We start from the raw sequence: 25,295 nt of genomic DNA, 5'->3' as shown, positions 1-25,295 counted from the left end.
AATTGCCGTTTTGCTCTGGACCATGATAGCCTTTGAAAGCGGTAGCATGAGGTAATTGAAATGCCTGTAGCTGGATGTCTGATTCGTATGTAAATGTTGTGCAAACGCCTTGTGATGTTCTGATTAGACAATGTTTGATGCACACTGTGTGACATCTAATTTCCCTTGCAGCACATATTGGGTAAATCATGGAACCAGTAATATGGCCATTTCTCTAAAGTGTCCCAGGAGGGAGCCGTTTTCCAACACAACAATGTCAGGTTACATGTTTCCTGTCCTATTGTAAGCTGCCTGCATACCCTCAATGTCCTATAACTGCCTTCAGATTCTGGGATGCCATTGTTTGGCAACAGAAAAGGACCTGAAAGCTGTGGATCTTGTTGATTTGCATGCACAAAAGCATTGAGTGTGGCAGGACACTCCTCACAAATCCATTAATAATGTTATTTATAGCATTTCAAGGCATATAAGGGCATGCATTTCTGCATGAGAAAAATCCAGTGTATTAAAATAATTGAGAAAAAAATTATAATGTGTTTTTCGGTCACCATGCCTTGTTATCAATGAAAATGTCAGCTCACCAGGGAAAAACAAACCCTCACACATCTACGGTATATTGATGGAAAAATAAAAATGTTATAGTGTTGGAGAATAGCAGCAAAAAACAATTTACTTATTTATTTATTTTACAAACGTCTTAATTTTTTTTTCTTTTAAAATAAAAAAAAAATGTACATTTGATATTACTGTAATCGTACTGACCTGGAGAATCAGATTTCTAGAGTTTTTTTTTTTTATCATAGAATGAACTATATAAAAACAAAATCCAAAAATCGCATATTTTTCACCACACTTGGAATATTTTTTGTTACTCAGTGCATTGTCCAATTAAATGAATAGTATGGTTCAAAACTACAACTCGTAACACAAAAAAAAAATCCTACTGTTATATCAGAGAAATAAAAAAGTTATATTGGAAAAAGAGAAAAGAATGGAAGTGCAAAAATAAAAAATTGCCCTGAAAATAAGAGGTTAGAGCAGCCCTCCACATCACAATAAATGCATAATACATAGCCAATATAGAAGTGGCATCCTATTTATTCTTTCTGCTGCAGTTTCCCTGATTCCCATTCCTGTCTACATCTTAGGGCAGTCTCACACGTCCAGATAATTCCGGTACCGGAAAAATCAGTACCGGAATTATCCGTGTCCGTGTGCCGGTGCGTTTCTGTGGCATATCAGTGTGGCACACGTGTGCCGCCCGTGTGCCCACTGGGTACCACACGCACCGTGCAGGAGACAGCACTAAAGTTTAGCGCTGTCCCCTGCATCTGGTGCTGAAGCCGCGATTCATATCTTCCCTGCAGCAGCGTTTGCTATAGAGAAGATAAGAATAATTGTGTTTAAAATAACGATCCATGACTTTAATGGGTCCGTGTAATCCGTGCGCTCCCATGAACACTGACATGTCTCCGTGTTTGGCACACGGAGACACGGTCTGCAAAAAATCAATGACATCTGCACAGATGCATTGATTTCACTGTGTCTACGTGTGTCAGTGGCTCCGGTACGTGAGGAAACTCACCTCGCGTACCGGAGCCACTGACGTGTGAAACCGGCCTTAGAGCATTGTCAGACTACCAAAGACCAGAATTCATAATCTACCTGTTTTGATGCCGCTCTGCATGGAACTTGGGAGCATTACCATAGCCGGGAGAATTACCTGAAATAAATTAAAGTATTCTAAGTATTACCAGTACAATGGGCATAATTAAACGGGTTGTCCCAGGATTGACACACACATCTGCAATCACACTATGTGAATCCTCACAGTGCGAGCAGTCAGGATTCTCTTATGGCGGCACCGGAAGTGGGTCGTCATGTGACTACAAGTGTGTGATTTGCATACATCTGGCCACATTCTGACTAGACATGTGAGTCCTTGCTCAATTCATTTATATTGAGCAAAGATGCGCCCGTCTAGTCGAAATATGGCCAGGAGTGTGCATCAAGTGACAGTAGACTTTCTTGCTAAACCAGGACATCTGTTTTAAGTCATGGAGAAAAAGAGCAAAAAGCCTATGAGGTACAGCTTCAATCAGTAGTTGTTGGGCAGGGAATCTGCGAGATTTAGTTTCAACCAAAAATCAATAGTGATCTCATAGTTGAGAGAATTGATTGATAGCTCCTGTATAGTCCAGTAATTTGCAGCCATTCTGTAATTTCTTTTTGCTTTAAGAATCTCTACAGTAGCTTATACTGTATATCACCTTAGAAACACATTTGTAGGGATAGAATTAAAAATGGCCTTTGTGAATTAAATGAAAGGACCCAAAGAGTTCCATTTTGCTAACTCTGATTTTTTTTGTATCTTCATGTTAATTGATATTTTGCATTATTTCCTCAATTGAATAACATTTTGAACACATATATCACCTCAAGTGTTTTTTTGGGCTACTTATAGGATATGGAAGAAACATATTCTGGATGGCCGATACTAATGTCCTGGCGAACTCAATTGGAAATTCACCTGCAGAAAAATACAAACACAACCGTGTACACGTTCTCAAACTTTCTATCATCAGAATGGAAATCTTTTCTCAGGAAGCAGTCTCCTTACTTTCTGATGGTGTCTGATATTGGAATGAATTCTGAGCAAACATGTTTCTTAAATATGCTAATGTTAGATTCTCTGGAAAATAACATTGATGTTGTGCTAACTGATGGACAGGAATCTGATCATCTCAGGGTTTATGGATACCATATCAGATCTTCCCTTAAGACTAAAGCATCGGTAACAAAGGTAAGAAGTTTATGGACTAGTTTATGGACTAGTCTCATCCAAATTTGAAATGCAAATAATTAATAAAAATGGGCAAGGATTACATATTGGATACTGAATGAGTAAATGTGATGTTGAAGGTGATGATAACAATATTACTGATTTCCTTCTTTTTCTTTAGGTAAACAAAAACTTTCCAACAACAATTATTATGTTAAAAGACAACTTGCCCAAACCTCTCTTTAAACCCCTAAAGTCCATGAACTGGAAGGAACAGGTACAAATTCTTGCTGTTTAGTAAAATATGTCTGTAAAACTGCTATACTTGTGAGATAATATGTCCATTAAGTATACAGCTGTGCTCATAAGTTTACATACGCCGGCAGAATTTTTGCTTTCTTGACCTTTTTTCAGAGAATTTGAATGATAACACCAAAACTTTTTCTCCACTCATGGTTAGTGGTTGGGTGAAGCCATTTATTGTCATACTGTGTTTTCTCTTTTTAAATCATAATGACAACTCAAAACATCCAAATGAACCTGATCAAAAGTTCACATACGCCATTTCTTAATACCGTGTATTGCCCCATCTAATATCAATGACAGCGTGAAGTTTTTTGTGGTAGTTGTGGAGGAGGTTCTTTATTTTCTCACATGGTAAAGCTGCCCACTCTTCTTGGCAACAAGCCTCCAGTTCCTGTAAATTCCTGGGCTGTCTAGCATGAACTGCACGCTTGAGATCTCCCTAGATTGGCTCAATGATATTGAGGTGAGAAGACTGAGATGGCCACTCCAGAAAATTCACTTTGTTCTGCTACAGCCAATGACAGGTCAACTTGACCTAGTGTTTTAGATTGTTGTCACGTTGGAAAGTCAAAGTACGTCTCCTACGCAGCTTCTGGATTGATGATTGCAAATTTTCCTCCAGTATTTGCTGATAATGTGCTGCATTCGTCTTTCCCTCAACTCTGACCAAGTTTCCTGTGCCTTTGTAGCTCACACATCCCCAAAACATCAGTGATCTACCTCCATGCTTTACAGTAGGAATGGTGTTCCTTTAATCAAAGGCCTTGTTGACCTCTCTCCAAATGTAATGTTTATGGTTGTAGCCAAAACTTCAATTTTGGTCTCATCACTCCAAATTACCTTGTTAAAGAAGTATTGAGGCTTGTATCTGTGCTGTTTTGCATATTGTAGGAGAGATATTTTGTGGCATTTGTGCAGTAATGGCTTTCTTCTGGCGAATCGACCATGCAGCCCGTTTTCCTTCAAGTGCCTCCTTATTGTTCAACTTGAAATAACCACACTGCTAGTTTTGTGGGTTTTTCTTTGCATCCTGAACAATTTTCCTGGCAGTTGTGGACAACCTGACCGTGGTTTTGTTTTTACAGAGCCTATAATTTTCCATTTGTTAATCACAGTTTGAATGCTGCTGACTGGCATTATCAATTCCTTGGATATCTTTTTCTATCCCTTTCCTCTTTTATACAGTTCAACTACCTTTTCCCGTAGATCTTTTGACAATTCTTTTGCTTTCCCCATGACTCACAATCCAGAAATGTCAGTGGCTCGATGAAAGATGCCAGAGTCTGTCTGGATCCCAGAAACTCACTCTGCTTTTATGCACATGCACTGATTACAAGCAAACAGGTCACAGATGAGGATATTACCTTCAGTAGCCATTCAAATCCATTTGTGTCAACTTCTGTGCATGTAATCAGACCAAAATCACCAGGGTATGCAAACTTTTGATCAGGGTCATTTGGATGTTTGGGTTGTCACTATGATTTGAAAAGAGAAAACACAGTATTTTGACAATAAATGGATTCACCCAACCACTAACCATGAGTAGAGAAAAAGTTTTGATGTTATCATTCATATTCTTTGAAAAAAGGCTGGTTCCCTGTAAACCTACACAAATATTAAATAACACATACATGTACTAATTAGGTATCCTAAGCTGAAAAAAACATACAAAAATGAATAACCACAAAATAAAATTCACAAATATAATTTTATTAGTACACACAAATATTAATAACTACAGTAAAAACATGTAGTGCAAAATAAAATTCATGGAAAATGCATCAGGTATGGGTAGAATATATATATAGTCAGTATTGTACTCTATACTAATTGACATGGCTTCATACAAAGGGATATAGTATTGAAAAAGATGGAGTATAATATTAAGTAAATATATATAATGTGGTAGAGCGTCTCACTCGGCTGGACACTGGTATAAACAAAACTGTCTCTTTAAGAACATGCTTGGGTAAGTGAGGCAGCATAAACCAAGCAAAGGAAAATAAACAAGGCCTTTTCCTAGTGGGGTTTAGCCCTCTCGATGGTATAGTGTCCACGGTACAGGTCCATAGCATGCCACACGGGCACAAACACTTTCCTGGAGTGTTTCCTCTCCAGCTACACTGCACATTGCTGTCTTGCAAAGCCACTTAAACCCTAGACCAGTGGTCCCCAACTCCAGGCCTCGAGGGCCACCAACAGTGCAGGTTTTCAGGATTTCTTTAGTATTGCATCGGTGGTTATGTGATCATCTGCACAGGTGATGATTCCAACCCCTGTGGAATACTAAGGAAATCCTGAAAACCTGCACTGTTGGCGGCCCTCGAGGCCTGGAGTTGGGGACCACTGCCCTAGACCATGTGACACCTATCTATCATGTGACTGACCACATAATTGTGACATCACACAGGTCCTGTCAGTACACGGCTGTGCAGATGGAGAAAAGGCGGGCACCCTCCCACCCACTCTATGGATGCCCGCATAAAACCAGCCCATGTATGAAACTTTAACTAAACCCTCACAACACATAGTGTGCTAGAGGAAAATACTCTGGTTTTGTGTGTGTGTGTGTGTGTGTATATATACATATATATATATAAATATATATATATATATATATATATATATATATATATATATATATTTATATATATATATATATATATATATATATATATATATATATTTATCCACAAACTAGATATAAGTATAGCATAATTAGTATAACATGAATTCAATACAGATATTAGGTAGAAATATACTATATATGAAAATGAGAAATTGACCGAACAATCAAGACCCTAGGACTCCAACGTGCATTTCTCCTTGCCTTTCTTAAGGAGTTCTTGAGAGAGACAAGCCGAAACAAGGACAAAATCATGAGAACAGCAGCATTTACACCTTATCAAAAGATTGCACAAGGTGGGGAAAAAAAGTACTTGACACACTGCAGATTTTGCAAGTTTTCCCATCTACAAAGAATGGAGAGTTTTGTAATATTTATCATAGGTGCACTTCAACTGTGAGAGACAGTATATAAAAAAGAAAAAAATCCAGAAAATCACATTGTATAATTTTTGCATAATCCATTTGCATTTTATTGCATGAAATAAGTATTTAATACAATTGAAAAACAGAACTTAAGGTACCGTCACACTAAGCGACGCTGCAGCGATACCGACAACGATCCGGATCGCTGCAGCGTCGCCGTTTGGTCGCTGGAGAGCTGTCACACAGACCGCTCTCCAGCGACCAACGATGCCGGGAACCAGGGTAAACATCGGGTTACTAAGCGCAGGGCCGTGCTTAGTAACCCAATGTTTACCCTGGTTACCATCGTTAAAGTAAAAAAAACAACCACTACATACTTACCTACCGCTGTCTGTCCTCGGCGCTCAGCTTCTCTGCTCTGGCTGTGAGCGCCGGGCAGCCGGAAAGCAGAGCCGCTGTGCTCACAGCCAGAGCAGAGAAGCTGAGCGCCGAGGACAGACAGCGGTAGGTAAGTATGTAGTGGTTGTTTTTTTTACTTTAACGATGGTAACCAGGGTAAACATTGGGTTACTAAGCGCGGCCCTGCGCTTAGTAACCCGATGTTTACCCTGGTTACCAGCGAAGACATCGCTGAATCGGCGTCACACACGCCGATTCAGCGATGTCAGCGGGAGATCCAGCGACGAAACAAAGTTCTGGACTTTCTTCCCCGACCAGCGACATCACAGCAGAGGCCTGATCGCTGCTGCCTGTCACACTGAACGATATCGCTAGACAGGACGCTGCAACTTCACGGATCGCTAGCGATATCGTCTAGTGTGACGGTACCTTTAATGTTTGGTGCAGAAACCTTTGTTTACAATTTGAGGTCAGACGTTTACTGTAGTTCCTGACCAAGTTTGCACACACTGCAGCAGGGATTTTGAGTCACTCCTCCATACAGATATTCTCCATATTTTTCAGGTTTCGGGGCTGTCACTGAGCTTCAATGATTTTGCATTGGGTTCAGGTCTGGAGACAGGCCTCTTCAGGACCTTGAAATGCTTCTTACAGAGCCACTCCTTAGTTGCCTATGCTGGAAGACCAAGCCACAACCCTTCTTCAATGCTCTTACTGAGGAAAGGAAGTTGTTGGCCAAGATCTCGTGATACTTGACCCCATCTATCTTCCCTTTAATACTGTGCAGTTGTTCTGTTCCCTTTGCAGAAAAGCACCCTCAAAGTATGGTTTCCCCCACCATGCTTCACAGTTGGGGCAGTGTTCTTGGGGTTGTAGCCATCCTTCTTCTTCCTCCAAACATGACAAGTGGAATTAATACCAAAAAGTTCTATTTTGATCTTATCTGACCTTGTTGTCCCATGCCTCTACTGGATCATACAGATGTTCTTTGCCGAGCTTCAAACGGGCCTGGACATGTGCTGGCATGAGCAGGGGGACTTGCGTGTCCTGCAAGGTTTTAATCCATGACGGTATATTGTGTTACTAACAGTAATGTTTGAGACTGTGGTCCCAGCTCACTTTAAGACATTGACTAGGCCCTCCAGGGTAGTTCTGGGCTTTCTCAGAATCATCTTTACCCCACAATTTGAAATATTACATAGAGTCCCAAACTGAGGAAGATTAATAGTTATCTTGTGTTTCTTCCATTTTCTAATTATTGCGACAACAATTGTCTTCTCACCAAGCTGCTTGCCTAATGTCCTGTAGCCCATTCCAGCCTTGTGCAGGTCTTAGGGAGGGAAAAGTTGATCCAGCTTCTGATCCACAATTCATGGAGACATGGTTAAAATCATGAAGTCTTTATTCCAGAAGAATTAAAAATCAGTAAAAAAAATAAAAAATACAGGAAGCAAACATCCTCTATGATGGAGGAATAGTCCAGGGGACACATAAATGAGGATACCAGACGCGTTTTGAACGCAAGTGCGTTCTTAGACTTAGGTTTAAACATTTGGCATTTAACTCGCACTTCCGATAAACGCGCCAGAAATCCCATTGTCGACCTCGTCACATGATCGCGAGTCACCCTACCTCTGTAGTTGTCATAGCCGAATTGTTATGAGAGCCGCCAAGGGGTCGCCTCTCATAGCAAGTGAGCATTTCTGCTATATACTGTACAGGGGATCTCTTCATCGTCTGTATGTAGCAGAGCCGATCAGACAACTGCAGCTTCTAGTCTCCCATGGAGGCTCTTGAAGCATGCAAAAAGTAAAATAGTTTTGAAAAATATTAAAAAAATAAAAAAACTATAAAAGTTGAAATCACCCCGCCTTCTGCCCTATTCAAAATAAAACAAGAAAAAAAAAAATCAAATATACAAATATTTGGTATTTCCGCATTCAGAATTGCCCGATCTATCAATATAAAAAAAATAATTAACCCGATCACTAAACGGCGTAACAAAAAAAAAATTAAAAACATCAGAATTACGTTTTTTTTGGTTGCTGCTACATTGCAATAAAATGCAATAACAGGTGATCAAAAGATCGTATGTACACCAATATGTTATCATTAAAAATGTCTGCTCGGAGAGCAAAAAATAAACCCTCACTCAGCCCAAGATCACTAAACATGGAGACTCTACAGGTCTTGGAAAATGGCGACTATTTTTTTACCACTTAAATAAAAAAGAACCTAGACATGTTTTGTGTTTATGAACTCGTAATGATCTGGAGAATCATAATGGCAGCTCAGTTTTAGCATTTAATGAACATGGTAAAAAAAAAAAAAAAAACACTGTGGAATTGCACTTTTTTTGCAATTTCACTGCACTTGGATTTTTTTTCCCTGTTTTCCAGTACACGATATGTAAAAAGCAATGGTATTGTTCAAAAGTACAACTTGTCCCACAAAAAAAAGCCCTCACATGGCCATTGTGAGAAAAAAATAAAAAAGTTATGGCTCTAGGAAGAAGCAGAGTAAAAAAACAAAATGCAAAAGCGAAAATACGTCCTGTCATGAAGGGGTTAAAGAAAAACTAACAGGTCATTGGAGCCAGAATTCTTGCTGGTTGGTACGTGATCAAATACTTATTTCATGCATTAACCCCTTCATGACCCAGCCTATTTTGACCTTAAAGACCTGGCCGTTTTTTGTAATTCTGACCAGTGTCCCTTTATGAGGTAATAACTCAGGAACGCTTCAACGGATCCTAGCGGTTTTGAGAATGTTTTTTCGTGACATATTGGGTTTCATGTTAGTGGTAAATTTAGGTCAATAAATTCTGCATTTATTTGTGATAAAAACGGAAATTTGGCGAAAACTTTGAAAATTTCGCAATTTTCACATTTTGAATTTTTATTCTGTTAAACCAGAGAGTTATGTGACACAAAATAGTTAATAAATAACATTTCCCACATGTATACTTTACATCAGCACAATTTTGGAAACAAAATTTTTTTTTGCTAGGAAGTTATAAGGGTTAAAATTTGACCAGCGATTTCTCATTTTTACAACGAAATTTACAAAACCATTTTTTTTAGGGACCACCTCACATTTGAAGTCAGTTTGAGGGGTCTATATGGCTGAAAATACCCAAAAGTGACACCATTCTAAAAAATGCACCCCTCAAGGTGCTCAAAACCACATTCAAGAAGTTTATTAACCCTTCAGGTGCTTCACGGCAGCAGAAGCAACATGGAAGGAAAAAATGAACATTTAACTTTTTAGTCACAAAAATTATCTTTTAGCAACAATTAGCAACAATTTTTTTATTTTCCCAATGGTAAAAGGAGAAACTGAACCACGAAAGTTGTTGTCCAATTTGTCCTGAGTACGCTGATACCTCATATGTGGGGGTAAACCACTGTTTGGGCGCACGGCAGGGCTTGGAAGGGAAGGAGCGCCATTTGACTTTTTGAATGAAAAATTGGCTCCACTCTTTAGCGGACACCATGTCACGTTTGGAGAGCCCCCGTGTGCCTAAAAATTGGAGCTCCCCCACAATTGACCCCATTTTGGAAACTAGATGCCCCAAGGAACTTATCTAGATGCATAGTGAGCACTTTGAACCCCCAGGTGCTTCACAAATTGATCTGTAAAAATGAAAAAGTACTTTTTTTTCACAAAAAATTCTTTTAGCCTCAATTTTTTTCATTTTCACATGGGCAACAGGATAAAATGGATCCTAAAATTTGTTGGGCACACGGCAGGGCTCGGAAGGGAAGTAGTGACGTTTTGAAATGCAGACTTTGATGGAATGCTCTGCGGGCATCACGTTGCGTTTGCAGAGCCCCTGATGTGGCTAAACAGTAGAAACCCCCCACTAGTGACCCCATTTTGGAAACTAGACCCCCCAAGGAACTTATCTAGATGCATATTGAGCACTTTAAACCCCAAGGTGCTTCACAGAAGTTTATAACGCAGAGCCATAAAAATAAAAAATAATTTTTCTTTCCTCAAAAATGATTTTTTAGCTTGGAGTTTCCTATTTTGCCAAGGGTAATAGGAGAAATTTGACCCCAAATGTTGTTGTCCAGTTTGTTCTGAGTACGCTGATACCCCATATGTGGGAGTAAACCACTGTTTGGGCGCACAGCAGGGCTCGGAAGGGAAGGCACGCCATTTGGCTTTTTAAATGGAAAATTAGCTCCAATCATTAGCGGACACCATGTCACGTTTGGAGAGCCCCTGTGTGCCTAAACATTGGAGATCCCCCACAGATGACCCCATTTTGGAAACTAGACCCCCAAAGGAACTAATCTAGATGTGTGGTGAGGACTTTGAACCCCCAAGTGCTTCACAGAAGTTTATAACGCAGAGCCATGAAAAAAAAAATATATATATTTTCTCAAAAATGATCTTTTAGCCTGCAATTTTTTATTTTCCCAAGGGTAACAGGAGAAATTGGACCCCAAAAGTTGTTGTCCGGTTTCTCCTGAGTACGCTGATACCCCATATGTGGGGGTAAACCACTGTTTGGGCACATGCCGGGGCTCAGAAGGGAAGTAGTGTCTTTTGAAATGCAGACTTTGATGGAATGGTCTGCGGGTGTCACGTTGCGTTTGCAGAGCCCCTGGTGTGCCTAAACAGTAGAAACCCCCCACAAGTGACTCCATTTTAGAAACTAGACCCCCCAAGGGACTTATCTAGATATGTGGTGAGCACTTTGAACCCCCAAGTGCTTCACAGACGTTTACAATGCAGAGCCGTGAAAATAAAAAATCATTTTTCTTTCCTCAAAAATGATGTTTTAGCAACCATTTTTTTATTTTCACAAGGGTAACAGGAGAAATTGGACCCCAGTCATTGTTGCGCAGTTTGTCCTGAGTATGCTGATACCCCATATGTGGGGGTAAACCACTGTTTGGGCACACGTCGGGGCTCGGAAGTGTGCAATGGTGGCGCCATGTTGTGTTTGGAGACCCCTGATGTGCCTAAACAGTGGAAACCCCTCAATTCTACCTCCAACACCAACCCCAACACACCCCTAGCCCTAATCCCAACTGTAGCCATAACCCTAATCACAACCCTAACCACAACCCTAATTCAAACTCTAACCCTAAGGCTATGTGCCCACGTTGCGGATTCGTGTGAGATTTTTCAGCATCATTTTTGAAAAATCCGCGGGTAAAAGGCACTGCGTTTTACCTGCGGATTTACCTGTTCCTATTGAGGAACAGGTGTAAAACGCTGCGGAATCCGCACAAAGAATTGACATGCTGCAGAAAATACAACGCAGCGTTTCCGCGCGGTATTTTCCGCACCATGGGCACAGCGGATTTGGTTTTCCATAGGTTTACATGGTACTGTAAACCTGATGGAACACTGCAGCGAATCCGCAGCGGCCAATCCGCTGCGGATCCGCAGCCAAATCCGCACCGTGTGCACATGGCCTAATTCTAAAGGTATGTGCACACGCTGCGGAAAACACTGCGGATCCGCAGCAGTTTCCCATGAGTTTACAGTTCAATGTAAACCTATGGGAAACAAAAATCGCTGTACACATGCTGCAGAAAAACTGCACGGAAACGCAGCAGTTTACATTCCGCAGCATGTCACTTCTTTCTGCGGATTCCGCAGCGGTTTTACAACTGCTCCAATAGAAAATCGCAGTTGTAAAACTGCAGTGAAATGCGCAGAAAAACCGCGGTAAATCCGCCATAAATCCGCAGCAGTTTAGCACTGCGGATTTATCAAATCCGCAGCGGAAAAATCCACAGAGGACCAGAATACGTGTGCACATACCGAAACCCTAACCCTAACCTAACCCTAACCCTATTCTAACATTAGTGTAAAAAAAAATTCTTTATTTTATTATTGTCCCTACCTATGGGGGTGACAAAGGGGGGGGGGGGGTCATTTACTATTTTTTTTTATTTTGACCACTGTGATAGGTGATATCACAGTGATCAAAATGCACTTTGGAACGAATCTGCTGGCCGGCCATTTTGGAAGATGGCGGCGCCCATGGAGAAGACGGACGGACCCCGGGAGGATCGGTAAGTATGATAGGGTGGGGAGGAGCATGGGGGGGGTCGGAGCATGGGGGGGTGGATCGGAGCACGGGGGGGTGGATCGGAGCATGGGGGTTGGATCGGAGCACGGGGGGTGGATCGGAGCACGGGGGGTGGATCGGAGCATGGGGGGTTGGATCGGAGCACGGGGGGGTGGATCGGAGCACGGGGGGGTGGATCGGAGCACGGGGGGGTGGATCGGAGTGCAGGGGGGTTGGATCGGAGCACTGGGGGGTGATTGGAGCACGGGGGGAGCAGACAAGAGCACGGGGGGAGCAGAGCACAGGATGGAGGGGAGCCGGAGCAGTGTACCGGACAGATCGGTGGCTTGGGGGGGCGATCGGTGGGGTGGGGGCACATCAGTGTTTCCAGCCATGGCCGATGATATTGCAGCATCGGCCATGGCTGGATTGTAATATTTCACCAGTTTTAATAGGTGAAATATTACAAATCGCTCTGATTGGCAGTTTCACTTTCAACAGCCAATCAGAGCGATCGTAGCCACGGGCTGAACTACCACTCCCCCTGTCCCTGCAGATCGGGTGAAATGGGAGTTAACCCTTTCACCTGATCTGCAGGGATGCGATCTTTCCATGACGCCACATAGGCGTCATGGGTCGGATTGGCAACGACTTTCATGACGCCTACGTGGCGTCAAAGGTCGGGAAGGGGTTAAAATTCAATTTAATTATTTAAAAATCATACAATGTGATTTCCTTTTTTGTATTTTTGGATTCTGTCTCTCACAGTAGAAAGGTACCTACGATACAAATTACAGACCTCTCCATTCTTTGTAGATGGGAAAACTTGCAAAATCGGCAGGGTATCAAATACTTATTTTCCCCACTAAGGGTTCCTTCTCACTTGCGAGAAATACGTCTGAGTCCCGCTGGTTAAAGCCCTGCTCTGGCGCCGGCACTCCAGAGCGGAGCGTGCGGCCGCATAGCAATACATGGAGCTGCACGCTCCGCTCCCAAGTGCCGGCGCACTCCAGGGCAAAGAAGGAAAGGAATCCAGCAATAGATTCATGAATGATTATTTAAAAACAAAAATCTAAAACCATTAGTTTAGAAAAAAGGCAAGTAACCCGGGAAAGTCATGTCCTTCTGCGTTTCAAACCGATTGGTTTTCAATCATAGTTCTGAACTTATAAAGATTCATCATAAGTGCAAACAATAGTTCCAGGTGAATAAATAAATTAAGAAAAATCTAAATACTAAAACCCTTTTAAAAAATTTAAGAAAAAACAAATGTTAAAATGCTGAACCTCTCTTCACCAAAAAAAGAGTACCAAAAATGTGTATAAAGTTAGCTTTAGAATATACTTTATTTTTGCCAGTTTTGTGGAGCTTTTGCTACTGGAAGAAAAAAGCCGTAAATCTAGTACATATGAATACAGCCTGATATCAGCTGTATAATGAAACTGAGTCTGCAGCAATAACATTTTTAAAGTGTTCTTTTCTCTTATAGGTTCAAAAATGCATTACTCTTCTTCCTACAAGTCAGAGAGATGCCCGGGCAATCACTTGTGTTGTTTCATGCTCCATGGCACTGAGAATACATGCTGAATCTAAACCCAAACAGGTAATAGAAAATGCAGCAGCAGATTGGGCCTGGGAGTTTGGCAGATTAGGCTGCTTACTAAGGCCGGCGTCACACATGCGAGTTTTACGGACGTAAGAGCGCAGAATCTACGTCCGTAAAACTCGCAAAAAATACGGCACAATTATTCTCTATGCCCCTGCTCCTATCTGCCGTATTTTACTGATCAGTATTATACGGCTTTCTACGGCCGTACAAAATCGCAGCATGCTGCGTTTGTCACCGTACTGCGCAAGAAATACGCCAATGAAAGTCTATGGAAGCGTGAAAAATACGGATTACACACGGACAAGCAGTGTGACTTGCGAGAAATACGCAGCGCTGTTAGAGAGAAAAGCCGGTAATTCAGTGCGGTGTACAGTAAAATCACACTGACAGCTTACAGTAGAATAGGTAGAATAAATGTGTACACATAGAATAGGTATATATATATATATATGTCAGTGAGACACATATATGTATATATATATTAATATTTATTCCAGCGCTAGACAGCTTGAAAGCCGGTAATTCAATTACCGGCTTTTTCTTTCTCCTTCCTAAAACCCGACATGATTTGAGACATGGTTTACATACAGTAAACCATGTCTTCTCTCCATTTTTTTTGCAGATTCCACACTACTAATGTCAGTAGTGTGTATCTGCAAAATTTGGCCGTTCTAGCTCTTAAAATAAAGGGTTAAATGGCGGAAAAAATTGGCGTGGGCTCCCGCGCAATTTTCTCCGCCAGAGTAGTAAAGCCAGTGACTGAGGGCAGATATTAATAGCCTGGAGAGGGTCCATGGTTATTGGCCCCCCCCTGGCTAAAAATATCTGCCCCCAGCCACCCCAGAAAAGGCACATCTGGAAGATGCGCCTATTCTGGCACTTGGCCACTCTCTTCCCATTCCCGTGTAGCGGTGGGATATGGGGTAATGAAGGGTTAATGCCACCTTGCTATTGTAAGGGGACATTAAGCCTAATTAATAATGGAGAGGCGTCAATTATGACACCTATCCATTATTAATCCAATTGTAGTGAAGGGTTAAATAAAACACAAACACATTATTTAAAATTATTTTAATGAAATAAAAACAATGGGTGTTGCAGTATTTTATTCAACGCCCAATCCAGTCACTGAAGACCCTCGTTCTGTGAGTAAAAAAACATAATAAACCAACAATATACTTACCCTCCGCAGATCTGTAACGTCCAACGATGTAAATCCTTCTGAAGGGGTTAAAACATTTTGCAGCAAGGAGCTGTGCTAATGCAGGCTGCTCCTTGCTGCAAAACCCCAGGGAATAAGGCTAAAAATAGATCAATGATCTATATTTAGCTTTATTTGCGGTGAGGCGCCCTCTGCTGGCTGTTCATAGATCGTGGGAAATTACCTAGAAAGCCAGGGAGCTTACTTATAGGGAACGTAAGGCTGGGGTCACACTGGCGTTTTAAACGGCCGAGTGCAATGTGATAAAAAAAAAAAAAAAAAATCGCATTGCACTCGGACCAATGTTAAGCTATGGGGCAGCTCCCAGCAGCCGACTTTTTGCCGGCCCTTTTCCTCGGTCCGAGACAATCGCAGCATGCTGCGATTGTCTCGCACAGAGGAAAACTCTCGGCTCACTCACACCCATATAAGCCTATGGGTGCGAGTGAGACAGCGCACACCACTCGGATAACATCCGAGTGATGTGCGTTATAAGCGGACCCCAGCAATGGAGGAGATGGAGAAAGTCATTTCTCCGCCTCCTCCGCATCTGTGCTCCGATCCTCCCTGTGCGAGAGAATCGGGGCACAGACGCATGACACTCGGCTCCGGCTCTGCTGCGAGCAGGAGCCGCGTGTCATTAGCATATCGCATCGGATGCAATACGCCAGTGTGACGCCGGCCTAAAGGTAGAAGTTGCATCAATCCCTGAGGAAGCCATGTAAGAGGGCAGACATTTTATATACGGCACCTGGTAAGTAGGCAATAGGGCACTAGAGCATTATGTTGTTTCTTTGGTTTACTTACAATAAAATTGAAATCTCTGATATTACAAAGCTATTAAAACCTTTCATTTATGCTGCACCTTCCTAAATATCTACCTCTGACACAGGGGTGGACACTGACAGCTTGGGGTCCCTGTGCAAGAAATGTGCTTGACCCCCCTTGGACAGGTCGTTTATGATGAGGACAATCTGGCTATGGGACCCCATTGCCTCAGGCTCTGAGCAACAGGCTAGATTGTCCTTATTATCACCGCCCTGCAAGCAGGGGCGTACATAGAGTTCACAGGGCACCAAAGCAAAAGTTCTATTTGGGCCTCCACACACCTCCAAAAAAAAATAAATATTTATATATATTTTTTACTGAGATTGAGATATATATCTTCATTAGGATTCGGTTCTGCTGAGCCCAACCATGTATATATTATATTAAATTATATGTCTGGTATCTATACCATCTGGTATCTGATAAAGGGTCATTCCCCAAATAAATCCCCAATCCTGATGATAAGGGATAACTTACTAACTTTTGGGGGACTGACCACTAGGAGCATCGGCAATCCCAAGAACAGGACTCTGCAGCTCAGCCATGAATGGATTGGAGGTTCGCATGCTTGACTTCTGCTCTATTCAGTATCATACATAAACCAAAAACAAATATGTTCACACTTACAGAAACACACACACCCACTTTTAGTGCTGCCTTTAGTGAGTATGACACTATCAGCAGTGACTTTGGCAAAAATTGCTGATGTGAAAGTCGCCTTTTGCAGCAGATCCGGCAATTTTTCCACGTCTGCCGCGTAACGGATCACTTACAGCAATACTGCGTTCGGCCTCATTCATGCCCTATGGGACTTCCGGACATGTGCAGCACTTGCGGTTTTGCCGCGATCTGGTAAATGCGGTACTTGAAGCAATGGAAAAAAAACACTGCTAGCAGTGTTTTTTTTTGTCTCACTGACAAAATGTGTCTCACCAACACAGGAAGTCCATCTTGTGGTTGTTTAATCTTTATTTTCAGTTTTGTGTTAATGATATGCCCGTGCTTCGAGGCGGGGCTGTGGGGGGGTCTTCATGTGGTGTTCTGATGAGGTATTCATCAGTATGGCTTCTGACAGGACACTGATCCCTCAGTGACCTGCCACTTATTTCACAAAATGAATATTATATACTGTATATATTGGGAAAAAAATCTCCTTCTGCAGGCAGGCACCACACATATAATGTGTTGCATCTATAGTATGTATTTAATTATTTTCTCTGATGGTATGCATAAATTCATTAAAAAAAAATCAGCTTGAAAATGGCCCCTGCCGCACCTGTGCTGTAGCAGCTGTCGGTGATCCGATATCTGTTACTGCGCAAAAGCCAGCGGCACCATCTTGCTAGAGAAAAAAAAATTCCTCCCCCAAAATGGCGCCACCTGCGCAGTAGCATCTATCGGATCGCTGATAGATGCTACTTCGCAGGCGGCTCCATCTTGCTAGAGAACAAAAAAATAAATTGTCTCCACTAAGATGCGCCGGCCGACCCTGCACAGTAGCATCTATGGCGATACCATAGATGCTACTGTGCAGGTGCTGGCTGCGCCATCTTGGAGGAGGCAATTTTTTTTGCTCTATCAAGATAGCGCAGCCGGCGCTTGCGTTGTAGCAGCTACTGTACAGGTCTGGCTGGTGCCCTTATCAAACTGATTTTTTTTTTTTTTTTTTAGGAATTTATGGAAGCCATTAAAGAAAACAATTAAATACACATTATAGATGTGATCATGATGCATTGCAGGTGCAGCCGAGCCTGCCTACAGAAGGGGATCATATATATATATATATATATATATATATATATATATATATATATATATATATATATATATATAATAAAAAAATGAGTGCAGCACAAAGCTCACCGATGGGTGCCAGGCCTCCTGGAAAAGACCATCCTCATGTCCATCCAGGTAATATGCCAAACAAAAAAAGGAAAGCAGCACTCCAATAGATTATGAAGGTGAAAAAGCTTTTTCACCTTCATACTCTATTGGAGTGCTGCTTTCCTTTTTTTGTTTGGCATATATATATATATATATATATATATATATATATATATATATATATATATATATATATATATATTCATTATGTAAAATAGGGGGCAGGTCGCTGATGAATACCTAATCAGAGCACCACATAAAGCCCCTTCTCCCCCCTCCACAGGCCGCCCCAGAGCACGAGCATATCATTAACTCAAAACTGAAAATAAGATTAAACAACCACAAGACGGATTTCATCATCCAGGCATCATTTTAATTAGTATAACAGAGCCACTCTGACACTGTTTGTAGATTACACAGCACAATCCTGCTGACAGGTTCCCTTTAAGGTCTGAAACCTTGGTCAAAGTTATCTGAGCACACAAATCTCCCAAGGGTGCCCAAACTTTTGCATCAGTCCATTTTCTTTTTTGTAATTTTTTAAATGTAAAAGATGAAAATATACCGTATTTTTCGGACTTTAAGACACACTTTTTTCCTCGGAATAATAACCGATATCCACCAATCCAAAAGCAATAGACTAAGCAGGGTGTGATCAATATGAGACTATAAAAATTAACTTTTAATAAATATAATTAAAATGGTATATAACCAAAATACCAAAAGCAAAAAAACTGACAAGGACTTACATGAAAATCACATTCACAAGAATGTCTAATACCACAAACAATCCCCGAGACCTAGGAAGACCAAATAAACATATGTCTCCAGGGAAGGTAGATGCTAACCGAAACTATGTATGTCAGCACAATTTACCAGTCGCATGTTCCATCTTATTCAATATCCATAATCGGACGTATTGCATGAACCACGACTGGAATGTAAAAAAATCAGAACGATCTCACCTCTTTTTCTTTCATCTAATGTGGATGAGATCCTTAGTTATTGGCGCTGTATTCAGAGAGGGGGCACATTCCAGCCACACACAAGTCCACTCTACCAATAGCAGGCTTTACCCCAAGATAAACTAAGCATTTCCCTACGCGTTTCGTTTTTTCAACTCATCAGGGGAAACTCCATATTGTTTCTCCAACTCCGTGGAGGAAACCAGATGCGGGGGTGTAAATGAGAGCTATTTTTATACCAATACCTCATATGTGGTCACAAACCACTGTTTGGGCGCACGGCAGGGCTCGGAAGGGAAGGAGCACCATTTGACTTTTGAATGAAAAATTAGCTCCAATCGTTACCGGACACCATGTCGCATTTGGAGAGCCCCTGGTGTGCCTAAACATTTGATCTCCCCCACATGTGACCCCATTTTGGAAACTAGACCTCCCATGGAACTAACCTAGATGTGCGGTGACCACTTTAAACCCCCAAGTGCTTCACAGAAGTTTATAACGCAGAGCCGTGAAAATAAAAAATAATTTTTCTTTCCTCAAAAATTATTTTTTAGCCCGCAATTTTTTATTTTCACAAGAGTAACAGGAGAAATTGGAACCCAAAAGTTGTTGTCCAGTTTGTCCTGAGTACGCTGATACCCCATGTGTGGGGGGGGGGGCCACTGTTTGGGCACACGTCGGGGCTCAGAAGGGAAGTAGTGATGCTTTGAAATGCAGACTTTGATGGAATGGTCTGCGGGCGTCATGTTGCATTTGCAGAGCCCCTGGTGTGCCTAAACAGTAGAAACCCAGCACAAGTGACCCCATTTTGGAAACTAGACCCCCCCAAGGAACTTGTCTAGATATGTGGTGAGCACCTTGAACCCCCAAGTGCTTCACAGAAGTTTACAACGCAGAGCCGTGAAAATAAAAAAATCATTTTTCTTTCCTCAAAATGATGATTTAGCAAGCAATTTTTTATTTTCACAAGGGTAACAGGAGAAATTGGACCCCAATAGTTGTTGCCCAGTTTTCACTGAGTATGCTGGTACCCCATATGTGGGGGTAAACCACTGTTTTGGCACACGTCGGGGCTCGGAAGGGAGGGAGCACCATTTGACTTTTTGAACGCAAGATTGGCTGGAATCAATGGTGGCGCCATGTTGCGTTTGGAGACCCCTGATGTGCCTAAACAGTGGAAACCCCTCAATTCTAACTCCAACACTAACCCCAACACACCCCTAACCCTAATCCCAACTCTAGCCATAACCCCAATCACAACCCTAACCCCAACACACCCCTAACCACAACCCTAACCCCAACACACCCCTAACCCTAATCTCAACTCTAGCCATAACCCTAATCACAACCCTAACCCCAATACACCCCTAACCACAGCCCTAACCCCAACACACCCCTAACCCTAATCCAAATCCTAACCATAACCCTAATCCAAACCCTAACCCCAACACACCCCTAACAACAACCCTAACCCCAACACACCCCTAACCCTAACCATAACCCTAACCACAAGCCTAATCTTAACCCTATTTCCAACCCTAGCCCTAATTCCAACCCTAACCCTAAGGCTATGTGCCCACGTTGCGTATTCGTGTGAGATTTTTCCGCACTATTTTTGAAAAATCCGCGGGTAAAAGGCACTGTGTTTTACCTGCGGATTTACCGTGGATTTCCAGTGTTTTTTGTGCAGATTTCACCTGCGGATTCCTATTGAGGAACAGGTGTAAAACGCTGCGGAATCTGCACAAAGAATTGACATGCTGCGGAAAATATAACACAGCGTTCCCGCGCGGTATTTTCCACACCATGGGCACAGCGGATTTGGTTTTCCATAGGTTTGCATGGAACTGTAAAGCTGATGGAAAACTGCTACGAATCTGCAGCGGCCAATCCGCTGCGGATCCGCAGCCAAATCCGCTGCGGATCTGCAGCCAAATCCGCACCGTATGCACATAGCCTAATTCTAAGGGTATGTGCACACGATGCGGAAAACGCTGCGGATCCACAGCGTTTCTGCCGCTGCGGGTCTGTAGCAGTTTCCCATAAGTTTACAAAAAACGCTGCGCACATGATGCTGAAAAAACTGCGTAGAAACGCAGCGGTTTACATTCCGCACATTTCACTTCTTTCTGCGGATTCCGCAGCGGTTTTACAACTGCTCCAATAGAAAACCGCAATGAAATCCGTAGAAAAACCGTGGTAAATCCGCGATAAATCTGCAGCGGTTTTGCACTGCAGATTTATAAAAACCGCTGCGGAAAAAGGACCAGAATACGTGTGCACATTCCCTAACCCTAACCCTAGTTCTAACTGTAGTGGAAAAAAAATATATATATTTTCTTTATTTTATTATTGTTCCTACCTATGGGGGTGATAAAGGGGGGGGGGGTCATTTACTTTTTTTTTATTTTGATCACTGTGATAGGTTTTATCACAGTGATCAAAATGTACATGGAACGAATCTGCCGGCCGGCAGATTCGGCGGGCGCATGCGATTTTGGAAGATGGCGGCGCCCATGGAGAAGACGGACGGACACCGGGAGCCTCGGTAAGTGTGAGGGGGGGAGATCGGGGAACGGGGGGGCATCGGAGAACGGAGGGGTGGCATGGGAGCATGGGGGGAGCGGACAGGAGGACCGGGGAGCAAACAGGGCGACGGAGGGGAGCAGACCACAGAACGGAGGACTGGGGTGGAGATCGGTGGGGGGGGGGCACATCAGTGTTTCCAGCAATGGGCGATGAAATTGCAGCATCGGCCATGGCTGGATTGTAATATTTCACCAGTTTTTTAGGTGAAATATTACAAATCACTCTGATTGGCAGTTTCACTTTCAACAACCAATCAGAGCGATCGTAGCCACGGGGGCTAAACTACCACTCCCCCTGTCCCTGCAGATCGGGTGAAATGGGAGTTAACCCTTTCACCCAATCTGCAGGGACGCGATCTTTCCATGACGCCAAATAGGCGTCACAGGTCGGATTGGCACCGACTTTCATAACGCCTACGTGGGTGGCGTCAAAGGTCGGGAAGGGGTTAAACACTTAGGAAGCCTTTGCAAGTGTCTTTTGTTATTCATTCTAATTTACTGAGATAATTACTTTTGGGTTTTCATTGGCTGTAAAAAGCCATAATCATCAGCATTAACAGAAACACTTGAAATAGATCACTCTGTCTGTAATGACTATATAATACTAGCAATTGAACCCGTTCTACGCCCGGGTGGCGAGCATTTATATTGATATATGGTCTCCATCCTGGTATGTGCTGCTCCATCCTGCGTCCCCATCCTGTCATGTGCTGCTCCCATCCTGCGTCCCCATCCTGTCATGTGCTGCTCCCATCCTGCGTCCCCATCCTGTCATGTGCTGCACCCATCCTGCGTCCCCCATCCTGTCATGTGCTGCTCCATCCTGCGCCCCATCCTGTCATGTGCTGCTCCATCCTGCGTCCCCATCCTGTCATGTGCTGCACCCATCCTTCGTCCCAATCCTGTCATGTGCTGCACCCATCCTGCGCCCCTGTTCTGTCATGTGCTGCTCCCATCCTGCGCCCCGTTCTGTCATGTGCTGCCCTATTCTGTCATGTGCTGCTCCCATCCTGCACCCCTGTTCTGTCATGTGCTGCTCCCATCCTGCGCCACCGTTCTTTAATTTGCTGCTCCCATCCATATGCCCCGTACACTGCTCCATAAAGGTTGATGGCCCCCATAAGATGCTCCATAGTATATGCCCCCGTACACTGCTCCATTATGGTTTATGGCCCCATAAGATGCTCCATTGTATATGCCCCCGTACACTGCTCCATTATGGTTTATGGCCCCCATAAGATGCTCCATACTATATGCCCCCGTACACTGCTCCATTATGGTTTATGGCCTCATAAGATGCTCCATACTATATGCCCCCGTACACTGCTCCATTATGGTTTATGGCCTCATAAGATGCTCCATACTATATGCCCCCGTACACTGCTCCATTATGGTTTATGGCCCCCATAAGATGCTCCATACTATATGCCCCCGTACACTGCTCCATTATGGTTTATGGCCCCATAAGATGCTCCATTGTATATGCCCCGTATGCTGCTGCAATATATATATAAAAAAAATTCCATACTCACCTATCGTCGCTGGGCGCCGAGTCCTGGGGGGCCTGAGCAGGCGGGGACACCGGCGCGCTGTGGGGGTCAGGTGCCGGTATCGCCACCAGCTCAGGCCCCCCAGCACTTACTATATTCACCTGTCCCCCGTTCCACCGCTGCGCGCCGCCATCTTCCCGGTCCTCTGGCTGTGCCTGGTCAGTCAGAGGGCGGCGCCGGCGTGTATTAAGCGCATCATTGCGCCCTCTGAACTGAAGGTCACAGGCCGAGGACGGGGAAGATGGCGGCGCGCAGCGGTGGAACGGGGGACAGGTGAATATAGCTCATACTTACCCTCCTGGCGGTTCCTGCTTCTCTGTTGGAGATCGCGGTGTGCGTTCAGTGTTTACGCATACCGCGATCTCCTGGGATCGTCACTCTGTGAGGCCCAGACTGCGCCGGCGCTTGCGCAGTCTATAAAGGCTTCGGAGAGAGTGACGCTCCCAGCTTTATATTATAGATACGAATTTCACTTTTTGTATTGAAGAACTAAAATAAATTAACTTTTTGATGATATTCTAACTTAGTGAAAAGCACCTGTATATGTATATATATATTTTTGCCTAAAATACAAAGGAAATGTGTCATCTTTAACTTGGGTCTTTTAGAGATCGTTTCATCTTCAACTTACTTAACTGTTCACAATAACAGCAATTTTGTCCAGCGTGTCCAAACTTTTACTTGTCACTGAATGGGAAGCTGTTAAGCTCCTTTTGCAAACTTATTTTTAAAATGATGCAGTAAAGTGCAGGACAAGCGTGTCTACATCCCAATACAACATATCAATCATTTTACAGCATTTTCTTTTTCTTAAAGGACAAGAACAGTCTGACAATGGAAGATGCAATTAACTTGTGCAAAATGCAATGCCTCTGTGTGGCGCTAATGATCACTTTGCCACTTTCACAGCGAGCACGAATCCGAAAGCTAAATGCAAAATGGACCAGAAGTGCTTCCTCATTTGTTTGCATGGTACGCTATCATTTCTTGTTCTACAAGTACTGGTGTCAGTGATGCATTCTGCTGGTGTACATACTGTATATGTCCAATATCAAGATTTTTGTTGCTTGCTGGTGTTATATTTGCCATTATGATAATCGTTTAAAAGCTGAAAGTATTCAGTTGCACAAACCCCAATGAAAACCGTGACCAGTTGGACATAATGCAGTTTTAATACCTCAGAATATTCTGAAATTTGTATGATTTTATATTGAACAATGTGTTCTCATATACAAAAATCAGAGATACATGAAAATGTGAACCGTGATTTTTGCATATTGAGCTGACCTTTTTATTGTTTCCATATAGGCATAGATAAGATGATTTGATCTCTTATTAATGCATTATATCAGTGGAGTTGCCAAAAAAAAAGCACAATTCTGGAAATTGCTTTTTTTTCTCTCTTTACCCATCGGGTTAATTAATTTATATCTTTATAGACCAAATGCAGAGATACCAAGAGTGATTCTTTTTTTATTTCTTTATTTTTAATGGTGGAAAAATAAGAAGTAAGTCGACTATTTTTTTATTATGGTATTGTATAGCCTCCTTAGGGTATTTTAACCTGCCATTTTTGAGTCGCTTATACTATACATTAGGGTAAATTGTGGTTCTCTTATGCAGTAGTAAGATAGTAGTTACAGGAGAATTGAGGAGGCACATGGTTATCATGCTAAACAATTGGTTTCCCATGACCCTCTTCTGATTAGTTGGTCGGACGCAAGTCATTGGGGTGGCGCTGAGGTTGTGAACAGTCAGCGCTCACTACATGTTGTAGTGAGCGCTGACTGTTCACAGTCTCAAAGCCACCCCAATGACCTGAAGCGAGCAGCTGCAGGGAGAATACAACTTCATTTTCACCCTGCAGCCACACTGACAATTGGACACCAGCACACGCTTTAAACTGTGTTTAAATACTAATTACCCCTGTAGCTGCAGGTAAATACCATTTTTTTTTACTGACAAGCTGTCTTTATAATTCAACAGGTTGGATCCTTCTCTCTGTCCGATATTGGTGGATTAGGTTGACTTTTGCCTAATGTGTACGGGAACTCAAAGAGGTTGGCCAGGCAAAATTCACATTTTACCAGTGGCTTGGTATATTAAAACATATAAAATTGTGCTGCATTCTCCTATTGGCAAAAAAAGGGGAGAA

General features: G+C 42.7%; 1 protein-coding gene across 1 annotated transcript in view; it reads left to right on the top strand.

Annotated features, from left to right (window-relative positions):
* LOC138656877 (probable ATP-dependent RNA helicase DDX60) overlaps window positions 1-25,295 on the top strand; it is a 375,810-nt gene that overhangs the window by 77,569 nt on the left and 272,946 nt on the right. The window contains exons 6-9 of the mRNA XM_069744200.1: window positions 2,465-2,803; window positions 2,964-3,059; window positions 14,005-14,118; window positions 23,957-24,112. Coding sequence (XP_069600301.1) covers window positions 2,465-2,803; window positions 2,964-3,059; window positions 14,005-14,118; window positions 23,957-24,112 — 705 coding nt within the window. The remainder of the gene's footprint in view (window positions 1-2,464; window positions 2,804-2,963; window positions 3,060-14,004; window positions 14,119-23,956; window positions 24,113-25,295) is intronic.

This window comes from Ranitomeya imitator, chromosome 1 (assembly GCF_032444005.1).
Source record: "Ranitomeya imitator isolate aRanImi1 chromosome 1, aRanImi1.pri, whole genome shotgun sequence".
Taxonomy (NCBI): domain Eukaryota; kingdom Metazoa; phylum Chordata; class Amphibia; order Anura; family Dendrobatidae; genus Ranitomeya; species Ranitomeya imitator.
This window is presented reverse-complemented; position numbering and strand designations above follow the sequence as displayed.